Source organism: Bos javanicus, chromosome 25 (genome assembly GCF_032452875.1).
Source record: "Bos javanicus breed banteng chromosome 25, ARS-OSU_banteng_1.0, whole genome shotgun sequence".
Classification (NCBI taxonomy): Eukaryota; Metazoa; Chordata; class Mammalia; order Artiodactyla; family Bovidae; genus Bos; species Bos javanicus.
In genome coordinates, this window is record NC_083892.1 from 26,973,098 (window position 1) to 26,995,950 (window position 22,853).

Sequence of the window (22,853 nt, forward strand, 5' to 3'; positions counted from 1 at the left end):
CATAAATAGAGTCAACATTCTTCTGATGGGTTGGTGGGGAGGTAAGTCGGGGTTCATGGTCTCAAATCAGGTCCAACTGGTCAGGTGTCTACATGCTTGTGGGCAGCATACCGTTGTTAACCATCAAATTCTCCCACCCAGAGGGGGTTTTGGTATCTGCAAAATAGCTCAAAGATATTGTGTGCATCCCTTGATGGGGAATCAGGCTCTTACTCCAAGGCTACTCTTACTTTTCTTGGCTTCTCCCTGGTTTTGCATCCCTGCCCTTCCCCAATGAACAACTGCTTGAATCTGCCCATTAGAACTCAGGGAAGGCCATGGAGCCTGAATGAACGTTGTTTCCTATAATCAAAGAAATGCAGGAGGAGACTTCCCTCATGGTCCAGTGGCTGGGACCACATGGTCCCAAGCAGGGGGCCCGGGTTTGATCCCTTGTCAGGGAATAGATCCCACATGCTTCAACCCAGTGCAGCCAAATAAATAAATATCTTAAACAACAAAAAAGGGAGGACATAAAGACCTTGTGTCCAGGAGCCCCACAGGGCCCTGCACCGAGGTAAGGCCAGATCTCCACAGAGTCTCATTCTAGATTTCAGTGGAAAAAAGAATCCCCTGGGTTACTCTTACAAATATAGATTCTTGATTCCCACTCAGACATTCCATAGGTTCTAAGGAGCCCCTAGTGGTAATGAACCCACCTCCCAGTGCAGGAGACTTAAGAGATGTGGATTTGATCCCTGGGTCAGGAAGGTCCCCTGGAGGAAGGCACAGCAACCCACTCCAGTATTCTTGCCTGGAGAATCCCATGGACAGAGGAGTCCAGTAGGTTGCAGTCCATAGGGTCAAAAAGAGTTGGACATGACTGAAGCGACTTACCAAACATGCCCCAACCACTAATGCTGAAGAAGCTGAAGTTGACTGTTCTATAAACACCCCCAGGATTTTCTAGGAGTGACACCAAGAAAGAAAAAAAAAAAAAACAGATGTAAAGATGTCCTTTTCATCGTGGGGTATTGGAATGCAAAATAGGAAGTCAAAAGATATCTGGAGTAACAGGCAAGTTTGGCCTTGGAGTACAAAATGAAGCAGGGCAACAGCTAACACACGTTTGTTGAGACAACACACTGGTCATAGCACACACAGTCTTTCAACAACACAAGAGGCAACTCTACACATGGACATCACCAGATGGTCAATACTGAAATCAGATCGAGTGTATTCTTCTCAGCCAAAAATGGAGAAGCTCTATACACTCAGTAAAACAAAGTCCTGGGGCTGACTGTGGCTCAGATCATTGGCTCCTTCTTGCAAACTTCAGGCTTAAATTAAAGAAACTAGGGGAAACCACTAGGCCATTCAGCTGTGACCTAAATCAAATCCCTTATGATGATACAGTGAAAGTGAAAGTCGCTCAAAGTATTCGACTCTTTGTCACCCCATAGTCTATGAGATCAGTCAGATCAGTCGCTCAGTCATGTCCGACTCTTTGCGACCCCATGAATCGCAGCACGCCAGGCCTCCCTGTCCATCACCAACTCCTGGAGTTCACTCAGACTCATGTCCATCGAGTCAGTGATGCCATCCAGCCATCTCATCCTCTGTCGTCCCCTTCTCCTCCTGCCCCCAATCCCTCCCAGCATCAGAGTGTTTTCCAATGAGTCAACTCTTCCCATGAGGTGGCCAAAGTACTGGAGTTTCAGCTTCAGCATCATTCCTTCCAAAGTAATCCCAGGGCTGATCTCCTTCAGAATGGACTGGTTGGATCTCCTTGCAGTCCAAGGGACTCTCAAGAGTCTATACCGTCCAAGGAATAATACTGGAATGGTTAGTGTTTCTCTTCTCCAGGGATTTCTCAACCCAGGGATCGAACCCAGGTCTCCCAGATTGTGGGCAGATAGTTTACCAACTGAGTGCTCAGTGATTATACAGTGGAGGTGACGAATAGATTCAAGGAATTAGATCCGGTAGACAGACTGCCTGAAGAACTATGGACAGAGGTTTGTAACATTGTACAAGAGGCCGTGACCAAAACCATCCCAAAGAAAAAGAAATGCAAGAAGGCAAAATGCTTCTCTGAGGAGGCTTTACAAATAGCTGAGGAAAGAAAAGAGGTGAAAAGCAAGGGAGAAGAGAAGGAAAGATACACCCAACTGAGTGCAGAGTTCCAGAGAACAGTAAGAAGAGATAAGGAGGCCTTCTCAAATGAACAATGCAAAGAGATCAGAAAACAATAGAATGGGAAAGACTATAGAGATCTCTTCAAGAAAACTGGAGAGATCAGGGGAACATTTCATGCAAAGATGGGCATGAGAAAGGACAGAAACAGTAAGGACCTAATAGAAGCAGAAGAGATAAAGACCAGGTGGCTAGAATATACAGACGAACTACAAAAAAGGTCTTAATATCCCGGGTAACCACGATGGTGTGGTCACTAACCTAGAGCCAGACATCCTGGAGCCTGAAGTCAAGTGGGCCTTAGGAAGCATGCCTATGAACAAAGCTAGCAGAGGCGACAGAATTCTAGCTGGAGCTATTTAACATCCTAAAAGATGATGCTGTTAAAGTGCTGTACTCAATATGTCAGCAAATATGGAAAACTCAGCAGTGGCCCCAGGACTGGAAAGGGTCAGTTTTCATTCCCATCCCAAAGAAGGGCAGTGCCAAAGAATTTTCAGATTATAGCTCAATTGCAATCATTTCATGTGCTAGCAAAGTTATGCTCAAAATCCCTCAAGCTAGGCTTCAGCAGTATATGAACTAAGAACTTCCAGATGTATAAGCTGGGTTTAGAGAAGACAGAGGAACCAGAGATCCAATTGCCAACATTAGCTGGATCATAGAGAAAGCAAGGGAATTCCAGAAAAAAACATCTATTTCGGCTTCATTGATTACTGGAAAGCCTTTGACTGTGTGGATCACAGCAAACCATGGAAAATTCTTAGAGATGGGAATACCAGACCAACTTACCTGTTTCCTGAGCAACCTGTATGAGGCTCAATAAGGAACAACCGACTGGTTCAAAATTGGGAAAGGACCACAATAAGCCTATATACTGTTACTCTGTTTATGGAACTTTATGCAGAGTACATCATGCAAAATGCAGGGTGGATGACCCACAAGCTGGAATCAATGTTTCCAGGAGAACTATCACAAACCTCAGAGAAGCAGATAATACCACCCTACTGGCAGAGAATGAAGAGGAACTAAAGAAACTCTTTGGAGAAGGCAATGGCACCCCACTCCAGTACTCTTGCCTGGAAAATCCCATGGACGAAGGAGCCTGCAAGGCTGCAGTCCGTGGGGTTGCTGAGGGCTGTACATGACTGAAGTGACTTTGCAGCAGCAGCAGCAAAGAGCCTCTTGATGAAGGTGAAAGAGGAGAGCAAAAAAGCTGGCTTAAAACTCAACATTCAAAACACTAAGATCATGGCATCCGTTCCCATCACTTGATGGCAAGTAGAAAGGGAAAAAGTGAGAGCAGTGACAGATTTTATCTTCTTGGGCTCCAAAATCACTGCAGAAGGTGACTGCAGCCATGAAATTAAAAGATGCTTGTTCCTTGGAGGAAAACTATGACAAATCTAGACAACATATTAAAAAGCGTAGACATCACTTTGTGACTAAAGTCCCTATAGTTAAAGCTATAGTTTTTCCAGTAAGTAAGCCTGTATACATGTAACAGCTGGACTGACCCTTGCTTCACCAAATCAAGTGGAATTCAGATCATTCTAATGGAAGAGAGAACTTTAGGCAGCTGAGACCTAAGTCCTCAGGGCTTCCTAATTTCCTTGTATGACCAGTTAAGAGTTTAGGGGGCTGCCCTGGGCTTCCCAGATGGTGCTAGTGGTAAAGAACTCGCCTGCCCATGCAGGAGATATAAGAGATGTGGATTCCATCCTTGGGTGGGGAAGATCCCCTGGAGGAGGGCATGGCAACCCACTCCAGTATTCTTGCCTGGAAAATCCTATAGACAGAGGAGCCTGGTGGGCTACAGTCCATAGGGTCACAAAGGGTCTGACACGACTGAAGTGTCTTAGCACCCAGGCACTCTGGGCCTGGGGTGGGGTGAAGGTAAGCACATTCCAGGAAGGGAAGGAAGGCAGGAGGCCTAGTAGCAGCTGCTGGAAGAATTACATGAGGATTCAGAGTTTTCCATGGAGCTCTGAAAGAAGAATATTTGGAAGAATTTGGAAGAATACAGTCTTGTGCAAGAGGCCACGGTCTTACAGAGCCTAGATTTTTGGAAGACTAAATCTCAAATGCTCATCGCTAAATGGACAAAAGCCTGAGGCTCCCAGCTCACTCTGGATTAGGTCAAGAATTTTGCATCATAGGTACCTAGCATGGGGCTTCCCTGGTGGCTCAGACAGTCAAGACCCGGCCTGGGAATCTGGAGACCTGAGTTTGATCCCTAGTTTGGGATTATCCCCCGGACGAGGAAACAGCAACCCACTCCAGTAGTCTTGACTGGAGAATCCCCACCAGCAGAGGAGCCTGGAGGGCTATAGTCCATTGGGTCTCAAAGACTTGGACACAACTGAGCAACTAAGCACAGCACAGCACAGCACAGCTGCCTAGGATAGGGATGGACACACAAGAGGTGCTTAATATCCATTTATTTGATGTAGCAGTGTGGTCCTCAACCAAATTTTACAGAAGATTTTTAAGATCATTTCTTTATAACTGTGTGGGGTTTCTTTGCAAAGGTAGTCCAGTCATTTGTCTGGTTGTATATTCAAATGGGTCAAAAAGGGAACTTCCTTGGTGGTTGAGTGGTTAAGGACCTGTTTGCCGATGCAGGGGACATGGGTTCACTCCCTGCCCCGGGAAGATCCCACATGCTGAAGGGCAACTAAGCCTGTGTGACCCAACCGCTGAAGCCCATGAGCCCTAGAGCCTGTGCTCCACAACGAAAGAAGCCACCGCAATGAGAAACCAGAGGACCACGAGGAAGAGTGGTCCAACTCGGGAAAACCCACATGCAGCAACAAAGAGCCAGCACGGTCAGAAAGAAACTCACCACACGGACGATTCAAATGCCTTTAAAAAAGAGAGAAACTTTTGCAATGTTCAAAGCCCCTGCTGCAGGAACGCACTTAAAGCATCCATCCCAGCTCCCAATCAGGAGGGGGCATGCGTGTGTGCTGATTTGCTTCAGTCCATGCTAAATTGTTACAGTAGAGGCCGACTCTTTGTGACCCTATGGACTGCAGGCCACCAGGCTCCTCTGTCCATGGGATTCTCCAGGCAAAAATACTGGAGTGGATTGCCCTGCCCTCCTCCATGGAATTTTCCCCACCCAGAGATGGAACCTGAGTGCCCTCTATCTCCTGCATTGGCAGGTGGGTTCTTTACCACTAGTGCCATCTGGGAAGCCCCATTAGAAGGGCACAACTCTAAAAAGAAATGTGATCGTATATATGTGATAAATTGGAGAGGTCTGGGAAACGTGTATACTGGCAACACCCACTGACAGTAGAAACTCAGCTAGTGTTGCCATCAGACCCTCCAGGGACACTGGACAATGAGCTCTACTGAAGGGTTCTATGACCATTAGAAGCCACACCCATGGTTGGGTGTGTTACTTCCAGAACTTTCATCAACCAGACCCTGGCAACTTCTGTGGAGCCTTGTTTTCAGTGATTACTAATTGCAGGGGTGACTGTCAACCTCTTACAGGGGCATTTTCTATTCACTTGACCACCATGCTGCTGCTGCTGCTGCTAAGTGGCTTCAGTCGTGTCCGACTCTGTGGGACCCCATAAATGGCAGCCCACCAGGCTCCCCTGTCCCTTGGATTCTCCAGGCAAGAACACTGGAGTGGGTTGCCATTTCCTTATCCACTGCATGAAAGTGAAAAGTGAAAGTGTAGTTGCTCAGTACTGTCCAACTCTTCGCGACCCCATGGACTGCAGCCTACCAGGCTCCTCCATCCATGGGATTTTCCAGGCAAGAGTACTGGAGTGGGTTGCCATGCCCACCATATTTCAGTGTAAATTAATGTCCTCTCTGCTTTTTATAAAAAAAAATATTTATTCATTTGGCTGCTTTGGGTCTTAGTTGTGACATGCAGGCTCTTTCATTGCAATGCACGGGCTTCTCTCTAGCTAAAGCGAATGGGCTGAGGAGTTGGAGCAAGAACTTAGTTGCCCTGTGGCATGTGGGATCTTAGTTCCCCAATCCAGCCACATCACGTGCATTGGAAGGCCAATTCTTAACCGATGGACCACTGGGGAAGGCCCTCCTCTCTGCTTTCTGAGTAGTGTCCCATGTGACCAACAAAGGAGCTGCCCCAGTGCATGTCTTAAGGAGGGCGCTTGCCCAGATAATCCTCTACGTGACAGCTGTCCCTTCACTAGGAGCCACAGAAAGCTGTGTCTGTCATTAGGGCTATTTAAAGGCATTGCCAGGGAGTGCTAGTGGTCAAGAATCCGAATACCAATGCAGAGGATGTAAGAGATGTGGATTTGATCCCTGGGTCACGAAGATCCCCTGGAGGAGGACATGGCAACCCATTCCACTGTTCTTGCCTGGAGAATCCCATGGACAGAGGAGTCTGGCGGGCTACAGTCCATAGGGTTGCAAAGACTCGGACATGACTGAACTGACTTAGCACACACTCACAGGCATTCTAGTTCTTTTCCTTCCAGGCAGAAAGTAGAAAGAGGTCCTGACTCTGCCCACTTTGAAATTAGGGGAGGCTATGGATTAGTCAATACTATGTGAACACAACTGTCCTGAGTCACTTCTGGGCAGAAGCTATAGAAGCCAGGCCATGTTTCACCAAGTCCTTCTCCCTTTATTCATCAGTGATTGGATGGTGATTATGGAAGCTCATATCCAGATGGAGCCTCTTCCCCTGGCCTTAATCCCTGGGTAACTAGAATGGGCAGATCTCTCCCCACTGACCAACCCTAGACACACAACATGAGCCCAAATCAGACCTTAGTTGCTGTAAGCCACCCAAACTTGGGTGTTCTTTGTTACTGCAGCATAACTTCACCTGCTCTGACTTATACAGAAGCTATGACCTTCTACACAAATGCAGGAAAGATCTGGATCTTCCGGAAAGAGTACCCACTACTGAAAAGGAACCTCAAGATCAATGGGCTGCTCCCACTCCTGAATTCAGTGAGCTCAGTCCAAGGTTGTGGATAGTTCTGAGAGCTGGCAGGAGCCCTCCATCCCTTTCCAGTAGCTTCCCCCCTGGAGACTGAATGGTGCTCCTCTTTCTGAATGTGGTCTGCAGCCCCAGCCCCTCATATAGGAAACCACTACCACCGAGGGCCATGAACCATCTTTCTGATGGTTCTCAGACAAAATGTGTAAATAAGGTGGACAGAAGACAGAAATTTTTTGTGCAAATGAAAAGGGACTTGTGGATGCTGTAAACCCGGAGTTGACTTATGGCTGAGAAGGTCTGACTGTTGTTTTTATATTTTAATGTCAACGTGGGAAGATTATAGTATTTGCAACTCATATTTTAAGTAGACCTCCTCAGTCGTTTCAGTCGTGTCCAACTCCTTGCGACCATATGGACTGTAGCCTGCCAGGCTCCTCAGTCCTTGGGACTGTCTAGACAGAAATACTGGAGTGGGTTGTCATGCCCTCCTCCAGCAGATCTTCCCCAACCAGGGGCTGAACTCCTGTCTCCTGCATTACAGGCAGATTCTTTACCGCTGAGCCACTGGGGAAACCTGTTTTAAGTATATACAAATAATGTCTGCTCATGGTAAAACTGTCAATCTGCAGAGTAGGTTATAAAGTGAAAAGCAAAAGTTCTCCTCTTTCTCTGTATGCAGTCACACTCAGCCATCTCTCTATCCAGCCAGCGAGGAGTGCAGGCACACCATCCAGCCCTGAGGTGCTCTCTAGAGTGTGAGAAATGGCCTTGACCTTCAGTAGGCTTATGTCCGGGTCTCAGTTAATGAGGTGGGGCCAGTAGTGCTTCTGCTAGGACTGAAGCAAGCTGGAGGGGACTGTGTGGATCTAGCGAGTACTTGTCTCATCCCAAAGGGGCAGCCACAGTTCTGCACCAGCTGTTTCTTGTTCAAGGAAACAAAGAATGAAGACTCAGTGTTGCTGGATTCCAAGTGAAAGAAATGTGTGGTTCCTCTGCCAAACAACACACAGAGGATGGACATGATCAACTGGCAGATGCTATAGTTGTGAAGGTGGCCTCTGAGGCCTTGGGAATCGTAGCTTTTTAAAAAAAATTATTTTATGATACTAATTATTTTTCTTTATAATTTAATATTCCTTTCTAAACTTTATTCATTTATTGATGTATTATATATTTTTGGCCGTGATGGGTCTTTATTGCTGCACGCTGGCTTTCTCCACTTGTGGCGCAGGGTACTCTTTGTGGGGGTGTGCAGGCTTCTTGTTGGCATAGCTTCTTTTGGTAGGGTGCACAGGCCCTAGATCCTGGGCTTGGTAGTTGTGGCGCTCGGGCTTTGTTTCTCTGCGTTATGTGGGATCTTCCCAGACCAGGGTTCAAACCCGGATCTCTTGCATTAGCAGGCGAATTCTTTACCCCTAGACAGACCCCCAGAGAAGCTCTGAATCCTAGCTTTATCACTCAGTCATTCCCAGTTTCCTCATCTATAAAATGAGATTGTAACAGGATTCTTAGGAGGATCAAATGAGATGCTGAAAGCACATAAGAGACAAGACTTCATAAAGCTTGTATCTAGGGGAAGAGTCAAATGAATCTCATCTGGGAATGACACACATGAAGGGTTTTTGGGACACAAACCTGAAAGATGAAGTTAACTGGGTGCAGCGGTGGGAAGGGTGGAAGGAAAGAGCCTAATCGGTAGAGGGACTAGCTCCAGAAAAATCCCTGGGGAATCATGTAGCCAAACTAAAGCAGTGAGGTGGAAGAGGAAACAATCTTCCGGGAGTCAAGGCTTTCCTAAATACACTGTGAGCTAGTAGGAGCCTGAGGCCAGTCCCTGAAAATTTAGGACTTCACATCTCACCAGCCAGCTTGCATTCAATTCCCTGCCAGAAAACCACACTCACCAAATCTTCCGCAGGGCCCTCGAACCACAGGGGTCGAAAGTGAATAGTTTTTCAGGCAGAGGAGGAAGATTAAGAAGGCAGCTAAGAAGGTACAGTGGTAGGAAGCAGACCCATTTGCCTTGGCAGCTGAGGTGTCTAGCGCGGAGGGGGAGAAGGCCCGGAGAGGCGGCGGGGGTGCCTCCAAGACTCATTGGGCAATTGGCAGCGCCAACAACTTCAGATTGAGGAATCTAGGCAGCTTGTTGGCCCTCAGTCAAACGAAGAATGGGCGCCCCCTAGCAGCAGTAATCGGTAGTGGACACGGAAGGATCCAGATGAGGGGCCCGGGCAGAGGGGGTGCGGCTCAAGATAGGGTAGACAGCCGGGCATAGTTTTCTTCTCACAGGAGCTAACTCCTTCCGGCATGATGGACACCTGGGATCCCAAAACAGCTGGGCTGGAAGGGCCCTCGAGAAAGGAACTGCCAACATGTGCCCTGTGTCAGGCCCTGAAGGTGGGCATTTTCGTGAACATTGTCATAACACTCTGCTTCGAGGTAGGTATCGTTATCCCCATTTTTCAGATGAGAAAAATCGAGGTTTGGTGACTTCCTAAGGAGGGGTGGGGATGTTGTATGACTCCAGAGCCTTTTCCCTGGAGCTCTCCCGACTTGGAAGCTACCGATTCTCTGAGGTTTGGGGGAACAAGCATCAGGTGTGAGGCGCCGAAGCTTTCCAAGGGACAACAGCGTGACAGTAGTTTCGGCAAGAACCACGCCTCCCTTGTCGCCACACACTGATTACTGTTGCTTTCCTTTAAGAGCCTTCCCCTGAAAGATGAAGTCCTCGCCACACGGGGAGGCAGACATTATAGATTCCTGGATCTCTCGGACGTCTTTTCTCCCTCACCCTCATTGATCCCCACTGGCGACAGAAATTCTTCCCCTCCACTAGCGAGTGAAGGCACGAGACTACATTTCCCTGGAGGTCGTCAGAAGCGGGTGGCGAGGAGAGAAGGAAACAGACTCTCCGTTTCTGTCGGCTCTCAATTTGGACTGTTGGCGGTGATGCACATTTCAACAGCCCATGTCTTTTCTCTGTTGAGCAAAGGAAGGGACTACGTCGCCCAGCAGGCACTGGCGCGGAGGATGTGCTAGGCTGCCATCTTTATTGTAGTCCTTTCCCCGTTTCCACAAGGAGTAGCCTTAGCGAATGAACTACAAGTTCCAGGTCACCGTTGCCCCTTTCCTCCAGTGGCCATCTTTGCTGGTAGACCCCGCCCCTTTCCCCCTTCCATTGTCTGGTCAAGATAATAAAAGGGAGCCGGGAAGACTGCAACTCCCGTCAAGCTTTGCGCCAACAGGAGAGTAATTTCGATATTACTGGCGAGCGAGGTGACAAGGTGGTATAGTGAGGCAACCGCGAGAAGCTAGGTTGCCTGCCATTTTTATGGTAGTCTCCTTATCCTCTTGATCCTACCATTCTTAAAGAACTCTAGAACGCTTAGTTCAGTTCAGTCGCTCAGTCGTGTCCGACTCTGCGACCCCATGAATCGCAGCACGCCAGGCCTCCCTGTCCATCACCAACTCCCGGAGTTCACTCAGACTCACGTCCATCGAGTCAATGATGCCATCCAGCCATCCCATCCTCTGTCGTCCCCTTCTCCTCCTGCCCCTAATCCCTCCCAGCATCAGAGTCTTTTCCAGTGAGTCAACTCTTCGCATGAGGTGGCCAAAGTACTGGAGTTTCATCTTCAGCATTATTCCTTGCAAAGAACCCCATCGCACTTTGGAAGATGGACTACTAGTCAGGTGTCCGTCCTTCTTCCGCCATCTTGTTTGTAGTCAACGTTCCCACGCCTCTACGCTCTGCAACCTGGAGCCTTGGGGCAACCGGACTATGAATCCCGGCATCCGCCACTCCCGGCTTTTCACGTCCTCCGCCTACTTGTTTGTAGTTCCCACGGACCCCAGCATCCCTTTGATCCCAGCGCCCAGCGCCCGCAGGACTACTACTTCCATCGTGCCCTGCGCATGTTAGTCCTGGAAAGAGGAGGAGGTGGGGGAAGGAGAGGGTAGGGGGCGCGGTTCCTCTGAGAGAAGGAGAGAGTAAAGAGGAGGAGGAGGAGGGGAGGAGGCGGGAGGGAAGGGGAGGGGGAGCAGGGAGGGGAGGGGAGGGGAGTGGCAAGGAGGAGAGGGTAGAGGGAAGAGAGGTGGAGGAGCTCAGGAGGGATGGGAGAGGCGGCCAGGGCCCGGGGCCGAAGCAGCGCGGGGCCGGGGACCAGGGTGGCTGAGGCAGGCCCATTTTCCCCTCACCCTTTTCCTGTCCCCTTCCAACCTTTCCTTCCACCCTCCAGCTTGAGGAAGGGAATTTTATTCAAATTTTATTTAAATCTCTATCTCCCGAGAGTCGCTTGCTGGGAGGAGGGGGAGAGGACGGGGGCGCGCGCAGGCTAGGTGCGGGAAGGGAGCGAGGCCCAGCAGCTCCCTTCACCCCTTCTGCTCGCCCCGTAGCAGTAGCGCAGGGGCTGGTTCAGGTGAGGGGAGCAGGTTACAGAAATCCCCGACCCTCCCCGGGAACCGGCGGAGGGCGGGGCTTGAGCCCCTGAAACAGTGCGGGGGTCCCAGGTCTACCCTGCGCATCGGGAAGGGGCAAGTTAAAGCGCCAGGGGCGCTGGGCAGAGGCGAGGAGGGGCAGGGTGGAAGGAGGTGAGCAGACACCCGAACTGAGTGGGGCCCAGGCAAAAGCTGTGCACCCTGCGCCCGAGGAGCCCCCGTTGGCCTGTGGGACTGAGGGACTGAGCCCCCCAGAGCAGGACCTCCCCCTGCAAGGGCCGCGCCGCAGCCCATGGGAGGGCCTCGCCCCCGGCGCCCCCCATCTCCACTCGCCGCCGTCCCGGCCTCCGCCGGAGGGAGGGACCGAGCGCCTTCGGGGGGCCGTGGACCCCGGCGTTCTGAGCATTCCGCGCCGGCGCCGCCCGCCGCCGATGGCCGCCGACCCGCCGGGAGTTGCTGAGAAGGGAGAGATGGCTCCCGGGACACGTGTGAGGTGGGTTCATGCAGCTCCTCCTCACCCCTAGACCTGGGCAGCTCCCAGTCCCATTCATCCTCAGCCCGGCCTCTCTACCTTGCCCGCCCCCAGCCTCACACTCTCTTTGCTCCAAACTCCTCATCTCCAGCCCTCTTTCCTGTTAGCCCTCAACCCTGGGAACTGGTCTTCCTTCCTAGACCTAACTTCCCCTTGCAGACCCCCATCCCCGCCTGCAGTTGCAGCCCTCCAAGGCCCCTCCCCTGGAGCGCTGGAGGGCTCCTTTCCCCGCTGTGGATGGGTTTGGAAAGGGGGAAGCTGGGGTAAGACTCTGGATATGAAGAGAACCTCCCGGCCTGCTGAATCTGTGTGGGATCTTGGAGGATCTGGTTTGCCTGGGAAGAGAAGCCCAAGGGATTCCAGACAATTAGGGATGGAAAGCAGCTTGGAAAACTGGGAGGCGGGGGGCGGTGCACACGAGCCCATCTTGAGTTCTATGGAGATGTCAGGCTGGATTCTAGATTCCCAGGGAATCTGGGAGATTGCCCAGGTTGACCTGAGAGACCCATAAGGAGGCTGTGTTGGAGCAGAGGGAGCTCTGTGGGGAACAGAGTTGAAATTTGGGGCCACGGAGGGCTTCTGAAGCAGCATCTGAAAGAAGGTCTGTGAGCACTGGGAAGTTGGGCAGCCCGGTGGATCTTTAGGGGTTAGATTGGGTGAGTAGGTTCCCATGAAGGTGAGGAGGAAATCTAGGCTTTAGAGGAGAGGAGTTGGGTGTTAGTAGCTTTTGAGAGAAAAGAGAGAGGTCTGGAGTTGGCAATCAGGAATCTGTGGGGATCTGGGAGGTGAATTTGGGGTGTTTCAGCTTGGGGAGAGCTGGGGATGGAGCACATTTGGAGAACAGGGGAAGAGTTGGGACCTGTCTCAGGTGACTCCACAGACAAGGAGCCCTGGTTGTCCTGGGAGCTTCGCTGTGGGGATGTTGGTGGAAAGGTCCTTGTCCCTCTCGGTGTCCCTTCATCCTCCCTGGGTCAGGCGCGGGAGTCTGGAAGAAGTGTTAGAGTAGGAGTGAGGTCAGGAAGCTAGTTCTCAGGGCTCCCGGAGGAGCCAGGTGAGCTGCTTCAGGAAGAGGGTGACCTTGCCTAGAGGGAGGGGTGTTCCCCTGGCCACCCGCAGGAGGGGCACCTCCTTGTTCCTTGTCTCCCTGGGTAGGAAGGCAAGCTCTGGCTGCCTAGGAGTCGGGGAAAAGCTGCCAGGAGTCTCGCCGGCCAGGGTTCCGGTGGGCACCCCTGACCTAGCCACCCTCCACCCACAGCCCTCGGCGTTGCTGACGCCCCCAGTGTCGTCAAGAAGCAGGGGGCTGGGGGCCGGGGGCCAGGGGCCGGTGCCCGGTGCCCGGTGCCGGCGGACCCCGAACCCACTGCCACCGCTGCTGAGCCTCTCTGCGAACTGAGTGCGGGGACTGCTACTTCTGCCGAGACATGAATTCCGGGGGGCCCGGGCTCTTGAAGCAGTAGTGCCCCCTTCGGCAGTGCACTGCCTTGAATTCTGCCCCCGCTGCAGGGGGGCATCCTTCCCCACCTGACCTTAGCACCTATCTGGGTGCTGAGGGTGACTCCATCGAGGATCATGTAAAGTTGCCATAGATTCGCTCATGCGTTCACTGGCTGGTTCACATATCCACCAGACCCATTTCTGCCCTCAGCTTCAAGCTGGGGCCAATGTTAGGGTCCACAGAAGAATCCCTCCCACACCCTACCTTCAGGCCTTTCCCAACTTTCAAAGGCTAAGACCCACAGAAAGCTCCGTCCCCCTTGGACTCCCTCCCCAGAACCAAGAATGGGTCTTTGCCTTCTTTGGCCTCCTTTCCACCTGTGAGAGTGGTCTCGGATTTGAAGATGGTCTTACCCACTGTGTGACCTTGAGCAAATCACTGTAAACCTCAAGGTACCTTCTTCGTGAAATGTTTCCTTTGTTGAGTTGTAAAGGTCAAACAGCATGGATAAGAAGGTACCTGCTGCCAGGCGCAGCACACAGTAGGTATCCAAGAACCATGGGGTTGTGCCGGCCTTCCTCATCCTTAGTGCTCCCCAGGGCTCCCAAGAGTGGGCCTTTCCCAGTAGCCTTGGGACCAGCTCGCAGTCCCCTCCCGGCCGTCTCCATCTCTCCCTATCTCTGTCAGCGTCTCTCTGTCCTCCGACTGTTTCCGTCTTTCTGTTTCCTTTGGGCACTTCTCCGTCTCGTTTTCTCTCTGGGTCCTTCTTGTCTCCCTCTATGACCTCCCGTATCTGACATGTCCTTGCTTCCCCCGCGTTTTTCCACCGCTTGCGTCTGCCTCTCTGAGCATCTCTTTGTCTTCCCATCCCCTTTTCCTCTTGGCCCACTGTAGCCTGTGCATATCTCCACCTCATCTCAAGGAAGAGCCACCTGTCACTCTGTTTGCCTCTGTCCTTCTCTCTGTTGTGTCCTGGCCAGGAACATGCCTGTTGGCCCTGTGGTGGAAGGGCTACTCCAGACAAATTTCAGCCACCTTCGCCCAGGGTCACTCCACCTGCTGCTCTCCCCGTCCCCCATCCCACCCCTTGTGGCCCTGCCCCCTCTCCCTGTGATGCCCTCCACCCCTTCCCCTCCCTCTGCCCTAATCCACACCTTGCCTTCTCCTCAAGTCAGGTTTATGGAGACAAAAAAAAAAAAAAAAAACCTCACCCCTTTGAAGAGTTTTATTTACGAGAATAAATTAATTTTTTGTAAATAAAATGTTGAACAAGAACATTGAATTTCCCAGTATATACAGTCGTTGAAAATAGGGAAACACATTTAAGGAGAAAAAGATCCTGGGGTATGACCTGGTCCCCCCAGCCATCCGCAAAAGCCACACTATATATAGGAGCTTCAGGAGAGCCCCAGGCCAGGGATGCCATCTGTCATCCCGAAGTGGATATGTCCTGAGCAAGAAACAGATGTGACTCGGGTCCTTAGCTTTTCAAGACTCACACATCCATTGAATAGGAGTAAGCACTGTAAGATGGGAAGTTGGAGCAGTGGACACAGTCAGAGAGGTAGTCTAGAGCAGGAAGTGACCTCCAGAAAAAAGGGAGGCCTGGTTGCTCAGAAAGTCCATATCTTCATACAGGAAGTGAGGTCGATAGAGACAAGAAGGCAGTCCCTGGACCTCCCCTAAATGACAGGAAGGGGACCAACTGTATTCCCTCTGTAGAGTGGGAAGTGAAAGTGAAAAGCGTTCATCATTCAGTCACATCCGACTCTTTGTGACCCCATGGACTGTAAGTGAAGCCTCTTCAAAGAGGTATTATTTCTTTCCACCCAGGAAGTGAGCCACCAGTACTGCTGGAATGGGATTTCATGAGATGCTGTCCATGGAGTCCCACCCACATCTGGAAGGGAGGCCACAGGACCTGAGCAGGGAGGCACAGGCATAAGGACAGAGGCCTGGTCCCCAGGAAATGTTCCCAGATATGTGGTACACAAGCCCTGCTAGACAACATGTGTCTCCTTTCTAGCCAAGAAGCAAGGCAGAAAAAAAATCCCTGGTGAGAAAAAAAAAAAAAAACAGGAAAGAATCAGCTGTGAAAGGGAAAGGGTTGCAGCCCTAACAGGAAGTCCCACCTCCTCTATTGAGAGTATTTGGCCTTGAGCTCACCCAAGAAAGTCACAGCTCGGTCTGTCCAAAAGCTGTAGTCCCGGATTATTACATACCCTCGACACTTCATCTGGAAGGCCGTGTCCCCTAAGGGGACAGTACCGAGGCGGGTGTTTGCTGGGGGGGTGGGGGGGGGTGGGGGTGGGCAGGCCCAGGGCAGTCATGATACCATCCAAGTTGCCCGCTAGGCCTTTGGCCTTGAGTCTTGCTTCCCAAAGCTGATCCTCCACGATGGAATTGCCGTAGCTGAGGTCATGCTGGTCAACCATCGAAAGCCAGAGGTGCTGGCTGAAGGACCGGAAGGCCTCCTGGGTGAGGCTCAGACGTACTTCATCTTCCAGGGCATGCCAGATCTCGAAGGGCATGTGGTTTGGAGGCAGAGTTCTGAGCGAGAGTTCAGAGATTGAGAAGTCAGGATCACTAAAGGGACTGCCTTGGTGCTGGAGCTGCATGAGAGACAGAGACAGATGAGAGTGAGGGGACCCAAACGCTGCCCTAGGGTGCCCCTGAATTCACATCTGCCTTCCACTAGACTGGCCTCTTCCTAGGGGGAGTCACCATTCCCTGCCTCGGGGAGTTGATGAAATGTTCTAGCACAGATTCCAGTTCTCTTAGGCTTCAACTCAGCCTCCTCCACATACAACTTGTGTGACTTTGAATCACAGTTTCAGTAATTCCCACATGGCGCTGTAATGGTGAAGATGATAAGATGTAATAGACATAAAGCGCTTAACACTTGGCATATGACTAGGGTGTTAATATCATTCACTAGTGACATCTTTGTATTAATATCATGAACACTATGATGATGTTACTTATTACCGTATTTGCAAGCTAAATATATTATTGACAATATGGTTAAAGCTGTATTTCCTTTTTATTCACATTCTTCAGGGCTTAATATTTGTTCACTTGTAAATAATCATTAATATGCAATTATTAATATTGGATTAAATTATAATATTATTCAGTTAATGCCTTCTCCATTAAATTTCTCACCTCCACAAACCTAGACCCACAGAATTTTAGTGCACACTGATAAATTCTGTACTTGATAGATCACCTAGTCCTACATCCCCATTTTACAAATGGGGAAACTCAGGGTCCTCAAAGCTACCCAGAGGTTAGTGGCAGATATGAGACTAGAAAATAGAGGCAGGAACTTCCCTGGTGGTTCAGTGGTTAAGAATCTGCCTGCCAAAGCAGGGGACGTGCTTTGATCCCTGCTCCAGAAAGATCCCCCATGCCCTGGGGCCACTAAGCCTGGGGACCACAACTCCTGAGCCCTGACTCCTAGAGCCCGTGCTTCATGACAGTAGAAGCCACCACAATGAGAAGCCCAAGCACCGCAAAGCAGAGGAGCCCCTGCTCCCAAAATTACAGAAAGCCTGTGACAGCCCCAAAGACCCAGCACAGCCCCAGAGAAAGAAACTAGGTTTTACAGAAGAAAACAAGAAACTAGGTTCGGTAACTTCACATGGACCTAGAATATAGTACAGTGGAAGAGTCACAAATTCCAGGGCTTGCAGGGGCCAGGTGGATCCCGTCACCTGGAGAAAAAGCAGATGGGGTGCGGCTGGGGCACAGTGACTGGAGGCCAACAGGACCCCTGTGCCTGTTTTTGACAGGTTTTCAGGTTCAAAATTTGAACAAGCATCACACGGCCTAAACAAAACATCTGTGGGTAAGACCCAGCCAGCAGGCTGCTGCTTTGAACTTCCAGACAGTTTTGTGACCTCAGGTAAATTATTCACCCTCTAGAGCTCAGATTCTGGCCTTTCCCTCATGGTCCAGTGGTTAAGACTCTGCCCTGCAATGCAGGGGGTGTGGGTTCAATCCCTGGTTGAAGAGCTAAGATCTCACATGCCTCCCAGCCAAAAAAATCAAAGGATAAAACAGAAGCAGTATGGTAACAAACTCAGTAAGGACTTTACAAATGGTCCACATCAAAAAATCAGAAAGAGGCCTTCCCTGGTGGCTCAGTGGATAAGAATCTTCCTACACAACGCAGGAAACACGGGTTCCTGATCCTGGAAGATGCCACATGTCCTAGATCAATTAAGCCCGTGCGCCACAACTACTGAGCCTGTGCTCTAGAGCCAGGGAGTGGCAACTACTGAGCCCACATGCCCGAAGTACTGAAGCTTTGCAAGCCCTAGAGCCTGTGCTCAGCAACGAAGGAAGCCGCCGCAATGAGAAGCCTGCACACCACAACTAGAGAGGAGCCGCCACCCGGGAAAACTAGAGAAGCGTTCAGTGCTGAGTCATTCCGTTCGTGTCTGACTCTTTTCGACCCCATGAACCATGGCCCGCCAGGCTCCTCTGTCCATGGGATTCTCCAGGCAAGAATATTGGAGTGGGTTGCCATTTCCTTTTTTTTTTTTTTTTAACATCTTCAGGATGTTTTATTTTTCATTTTTGATTTTAACTACATTTTATTTTCAACCAGGTCAAAGGACAATTTAGAAAATTTCCTATCCTAAACACATAGCAAAGGAAGACTAGAAAGGTTCCTGATGCCATTGTTTTGAAGTTAGCCTATCAGTCACTGTGACTGAAACATAACCCTGATGGCTTGCACAAGCGTAATAAAATGCTTCCCACTATAGGATGTAATAGAGTCTCAGTTCAGTTCAGTTCAGTCACTCGGTTGTGTACAAGTGAGTGAAGTCGCTCAGTCCTGTCCGACTCTTTGCGACCCCATGGACTGTAGCGTAACAGGCTCTTCTGTCCATGGGATTTTCCAGGCAAGAGTACTGGAATAGGTTGGCATTTCCTTCTCCAAAACTAGAGGTGAGCCGAACTAACAAAGATCCAGCACAGCCAAAAATAAATACAATTATAAAAATATAAAAAAGTTTTTTTTTTTTTTAGATCAGGTAGATATATATATATAAATATATAGATATATGTGTGTGTGTCTCAAAAATATAGCAGTGTCAAAACATGTGAGCTAAAATGACTGTTTTTTTTTTTTAATTCTTTCTTTTTCTTTCTAAATTTTTAAAAGAAAATCCATCCTGAACCCTCCTCCCTCCTCCCTCCCCATACCATCCCTCTGGGTGTCCCAGTGCACCAGTCCCAAGCATCCAGCATCGTGCATTGAACCTGGACTGGCATCTCGTTTCATACATGACATTTCACATGTTTCAATGCCATTCTCCCAAATCTTGCCACCCTCTCCCTCTCCCACAGAGTCCATAAGCCTGTTCTATACATCAGTGTCTCTTTTGCTGTCTCGTATACAGGGTTATCATTACCATCTTTCTAAATTCCATATATATGTGTTAGTATACTGTATTGGTGTTTGTCCTTCTGGCTTACTTCACTCTGTATAATAGGCTCCAGTTTCATCCACCTCATTAGAACTGATTCAAATGTATTCTTTTTAATGGCTGAGTAATACTCCATAAAAAAGTTTTTAAAAATCTAAAAAAGCCCTCTCAGTTCTCTTATCTGTAAAAATGGGTCATAATTCTGCCTCTTAGAGCTATCTGAGGAGCCAGTAAGATAATGAGGCTGAATCTCCCAGCATGGCGTAGGCTCACGAACACAAGGGCAGAAGTGGTCATGGACAGACTCATGAGCCTGTAAAAGACTTCCCCTAGGGGCTTCTGACAGTCCTGAGAGGTCAGCCAAGGCACGACAAACATCCCATTTTGCAGATGAGGAAGCTAAGACAGGGAGAGAAGGAATGACCTGCCCAAGGTCACCCAGCCATGTGTGACATCATTCCTGTGGGCGTGTCTCTAGCTGGCAGAGCCCCTGTACCCCAGGACCCATGGAGGAACCTCCTTCCAGCCTTGTTCTGCCTCCCTTCCCCAGGGCTGGGCCAGGAGGGTGACAGCTGCCTCCCCTCACCCCTGCTCATGCCCCATCACTCACGTAAGTCTGCAGCAGGGTGGAAGTGTGCCTCTGCATGTCGAGCGCCAGGTTATAGGCTTGATTGACAGACTCAACTGTGGACATGGGGGCTCCCAAACTGAGAGGGGGCAGCAGCAGGGCCAGCAGGCAGAAGGGGGCTGGCAGGAAGAAATCAGAGGTCAGCACCAAGTCCCTGACCTCCCCTGCTGATTCACTCATTCATCATAACAGCCCCTCATATGGATACAGCCCTTGAGGCTTACAGTGGTCATGTGTGTGCCACTCAGGGCAGAATCACCCTGTAAGCAGATTATTTCTAGCCCAGAATATTCCCCTGGGACTTCTCCGATGGTCCAGTGACTAAAGACTCTGAGCTCCCAAGCAGGAGACTCGGGTTCAATCCCTGGTCAGGGAACTAATCCCACAGGTCACAATTGAGCATTTGCATGCTGCCATGACTAAGAACCAGCACAACCAAAGAAGATAAATGTTTATTTTTTCTTTCTAAATGCAATTTTATATAAATAACTATTAAAAAGAAAGAAAAAATTCCCCTGACCTCCAGACTCAAGTATTCAACTTCCCACTTCACATTTTCCCTGGGGGTTAATGAGCATCTCAAATCAAAATAAACACTGCTCAGCTCTAGCTGCCCTATTCTCCTCCTTCCCTGGTCCTCCCCATCTCAGAAAAGTGCATGTCCATTCTTGCAAGTGCTCCCGTCAAAGTCACGGGATCCTCCTGGATTCCTTATTCTCTCCTTCTTCCTATGTTCAACACACACTAAATCCTGTGGCTCTGTCCTGAAAAGGTGGCCACAAGGTCTGTGTGTTTTTGTGTTTGTTTCTGGTCATACTGTGAAGCTTGCAGGATCTCAGCTCCCTGACCAGGGATTGAACCTGGGCAGTGAAAACCCAGAATCCTAAGCACCAGACCACCAGGGAACTCCCTGGGTCTGTGTTTCGGCATCCGAGCACTCGTGACAAGTTACCTAGACTCAGTGAAAGCTCACTGAGCTGTATACTTAGGACTTGTGCTCATCACCCAGTTCCTATCTGATATTTTCAATACAAAATTTTAAAGCATGGATTTCCCTGCTGGATCAGCGGTAAAGTGTCCACCTGCCAATGCAGAAGACACATGCTTGATCCCTGGTCTGGGAAGATCCCACACACACCATGGAGCAACCGTTAAGCCCTTCACAATACTGAGCCTGTGCCCTAGAAACCGGGAGCCACAAGTACTGAAGCCTGTGTGCCTGGAGCCTGCAACAGGAGCAACCACTGCAATGAGAAGTCCACGCATCTCAGCTCAACAGTATCCCCCACTCACTGCAACTAGAGAAAGCTTGAGCACAGCAACAAAGACCCAGCACAGCCATAAAGAAGTAAAAGATGTATCTAGAAGCTATTTCTCTCCCCGCTGCTGTCTCTGCCTCCAACCTGTGCCACCTGGAAGCTCTTCAAGTCCAGCTAGATCCCTCCTTTGTCCAAACCTTCCCATGGCTCCCACCTAACACAGTGATTATGAAAGTCCTCACAGTGGGCTACAAGCCCTGGCCCCTCTTTTCCACAGCATCCGCCACTCAGACTTTGCCCTTCCTGAGCCTTGCCAGCACCATCTTCCAAATCCACCCAGGGCTTCTCCTTCTGATTCTTCAGGGCTCAACTCAAAAGCTCCTCTGGGGACATCCCTGGGGGACCAAGGCCTAAGACTCCGCACTGCCAATGCAGGGCACTCAGGTTCAATCCCTGGTCAGGGAACTAGATCCCACCTGCCCCAACTAAGCCCTGGTGTAGCCAAATTAAAAAAGAAAACAAAAAAAGTAAGGTCACCAGCAGTGATGGAGATGAGAGGCAGACCAGGATGGCTTCCTTAGCTTCCCTGTCTACATTCCCGAACTCCCAGAAGTTCAGAACTTAAGGGAAGGCCTGAGGTGAAGCCCTGTTCATTCATTCCTTCAACAAACTTGGATCACTGTATTCAAATTCTGTCACATCTGTGTGGGTGCTCAGTCGTGTCCAAGTCTTTGCGACCCCATGGACTGTAGCCCGCCAGGCTCCTCTGTCCATGGAAGTTTCCAGGCAAGAATATTGGAGTGGGTTGCCATTTCCTTCTCCAGGGGTTATTCCAACCCAGGGATCGAATCCATGTCTCATGTCTTCTACATTGCCAGGGAGATTCTTTACCACTAGCGCTACCTGGGAAGTCACAGTGGCATGATAATTATGATCACATGGACTGTCTGTCTGCAGAAAAAAATCTCATTTTTTGTCTGTTACTTCACTGCCATGTCCCCAGTGCTTGGGTTTCCCTGACAGCTCAGTGGTAAAGAATCTGCTAATGCGGGAAACCTGGGTCTGATCCCTGAGTAGGGAATTTCACCTGGAGAAAGAAATGGCAACCCACTCCAGTATTCTTCTCTGGGAATACCATGGACAGAGGGCCCTGGAGGGCTACAGTACATGGGGTCCCAAAAGAGCTGGACATGACTTAGCAACTAAACAGCAACAATAACCCCAATACTTAGACTCCTGTGAGTGTGTGCTTAGTCACTTCAGTTGTGTCCAACTCTTGCCTATCCCGTGGACTGTAGCCCAGCAGGAGCCTCTGTTCATGAGATTCTCCAGGTAAGAATACTGGAGTGGCTTGCTATGCCCTCCTCCAGGGGATCTTTCCAACTCACAGATCAAACCCAGGTCTTGTTTCCCGCTTTGCAGGCAGGTTCTTTATCACTAGCGCCACCTGGGAAGCCCACTTAGACTACTGCTGCTGCTGCTGCTGCTAAGTCGCGTCAGTCCTGTCCGACTCTGTGCGACCCCAGAGACGGCAGCCCAACAGGCTCCTCTGTCCCTGGGATTCTCCTACATAACACCTAATAGGCAGTCCAGAAGTATGTCTTGAATGATGAATGAAGTCTTCTGTGTGTAAGGTTTTGGAGGTTCCCAGCAGATACAAGAGCAGCCAGGTACCTGACTCAGATGGACCAGAGGGCACAGGCAGTACCCCCTCCCTCCTGGCCTCAGGACCCTGGCGCCCTGTCTCCCTCACTTACCCAACAGATGATAACCCATGGTCTCTCCTGGATCCTTCCTCTCTGCAGTCTCTCGGTGGTTCTGCGACACCTGTCCTCTTGTCCCTCAGGTGGCTTTATACTTGGGTCTGAGCCAAGTATATACTCGGGCCACCCATGAGTGAGGGAAATTCATACCTTGGGGTTGTGGGGGCAGGTACAGAAGCCCCTGAGGCAGGGGACAACTAGGGAAGGGGGCATTGAAGAGACACCCTAGTCCCCT

The 22,853-nt window shown here is 50.1% G+C and overlaps 2 protein-coding genes across 6 annotated transcripts in view; one reads left to right on the plus strand and one right to left on the minus strand.

Moving 5' to 3' along the window:
• The window catches only part of LOC133238508 (uncharacterized), a 45,877-nt gene extending 35,524 nt beyond the window's left edge, over positions 1–10,353 (plus strand). For 2 of the 5 annotated variants that reach the window (XR_009733539.1, XR_009733545.1), the window contains one exon: positions 9,399–10,353. Coding sequence is in view for 2 of the 5 variants with exons in the window: in XM_061401703.1 (XP_061257687.1) it covers positions 9,413–9,562; positions 9,827–10,162 (486 nt within the window). In the remaining 3 variants the exon portion in view is untranslated. The remainder of the gene's footprint in view (positions 1–9,398) is intronic. The other 3 variants (XM_061401705.1, XM_061401703.1, XR_009733537.1) reach the window with 3 other exon arrangements.
• A 5,294-nt stretch (positions 10,354–15,647) lies between these two features.
• On the minus strand, positions 15,648–19,946 carry LOC133238524 (cardiotrophin-2-like). The gene is given in 3 exon segments (XM_061401748.1): positions 15,648–15,823; positions 15,825–16,139; positions 19,579–19,946. Coding segments are annotated over 3 exon segments (672 nt in total). The 5' UTR covers positions 19,777–19,946; the 3' UTR covers positions 15,648–15,664.
• Between the last annotated feature and the right edge of the window lie 2,907 nt (positions 19,947–22,853).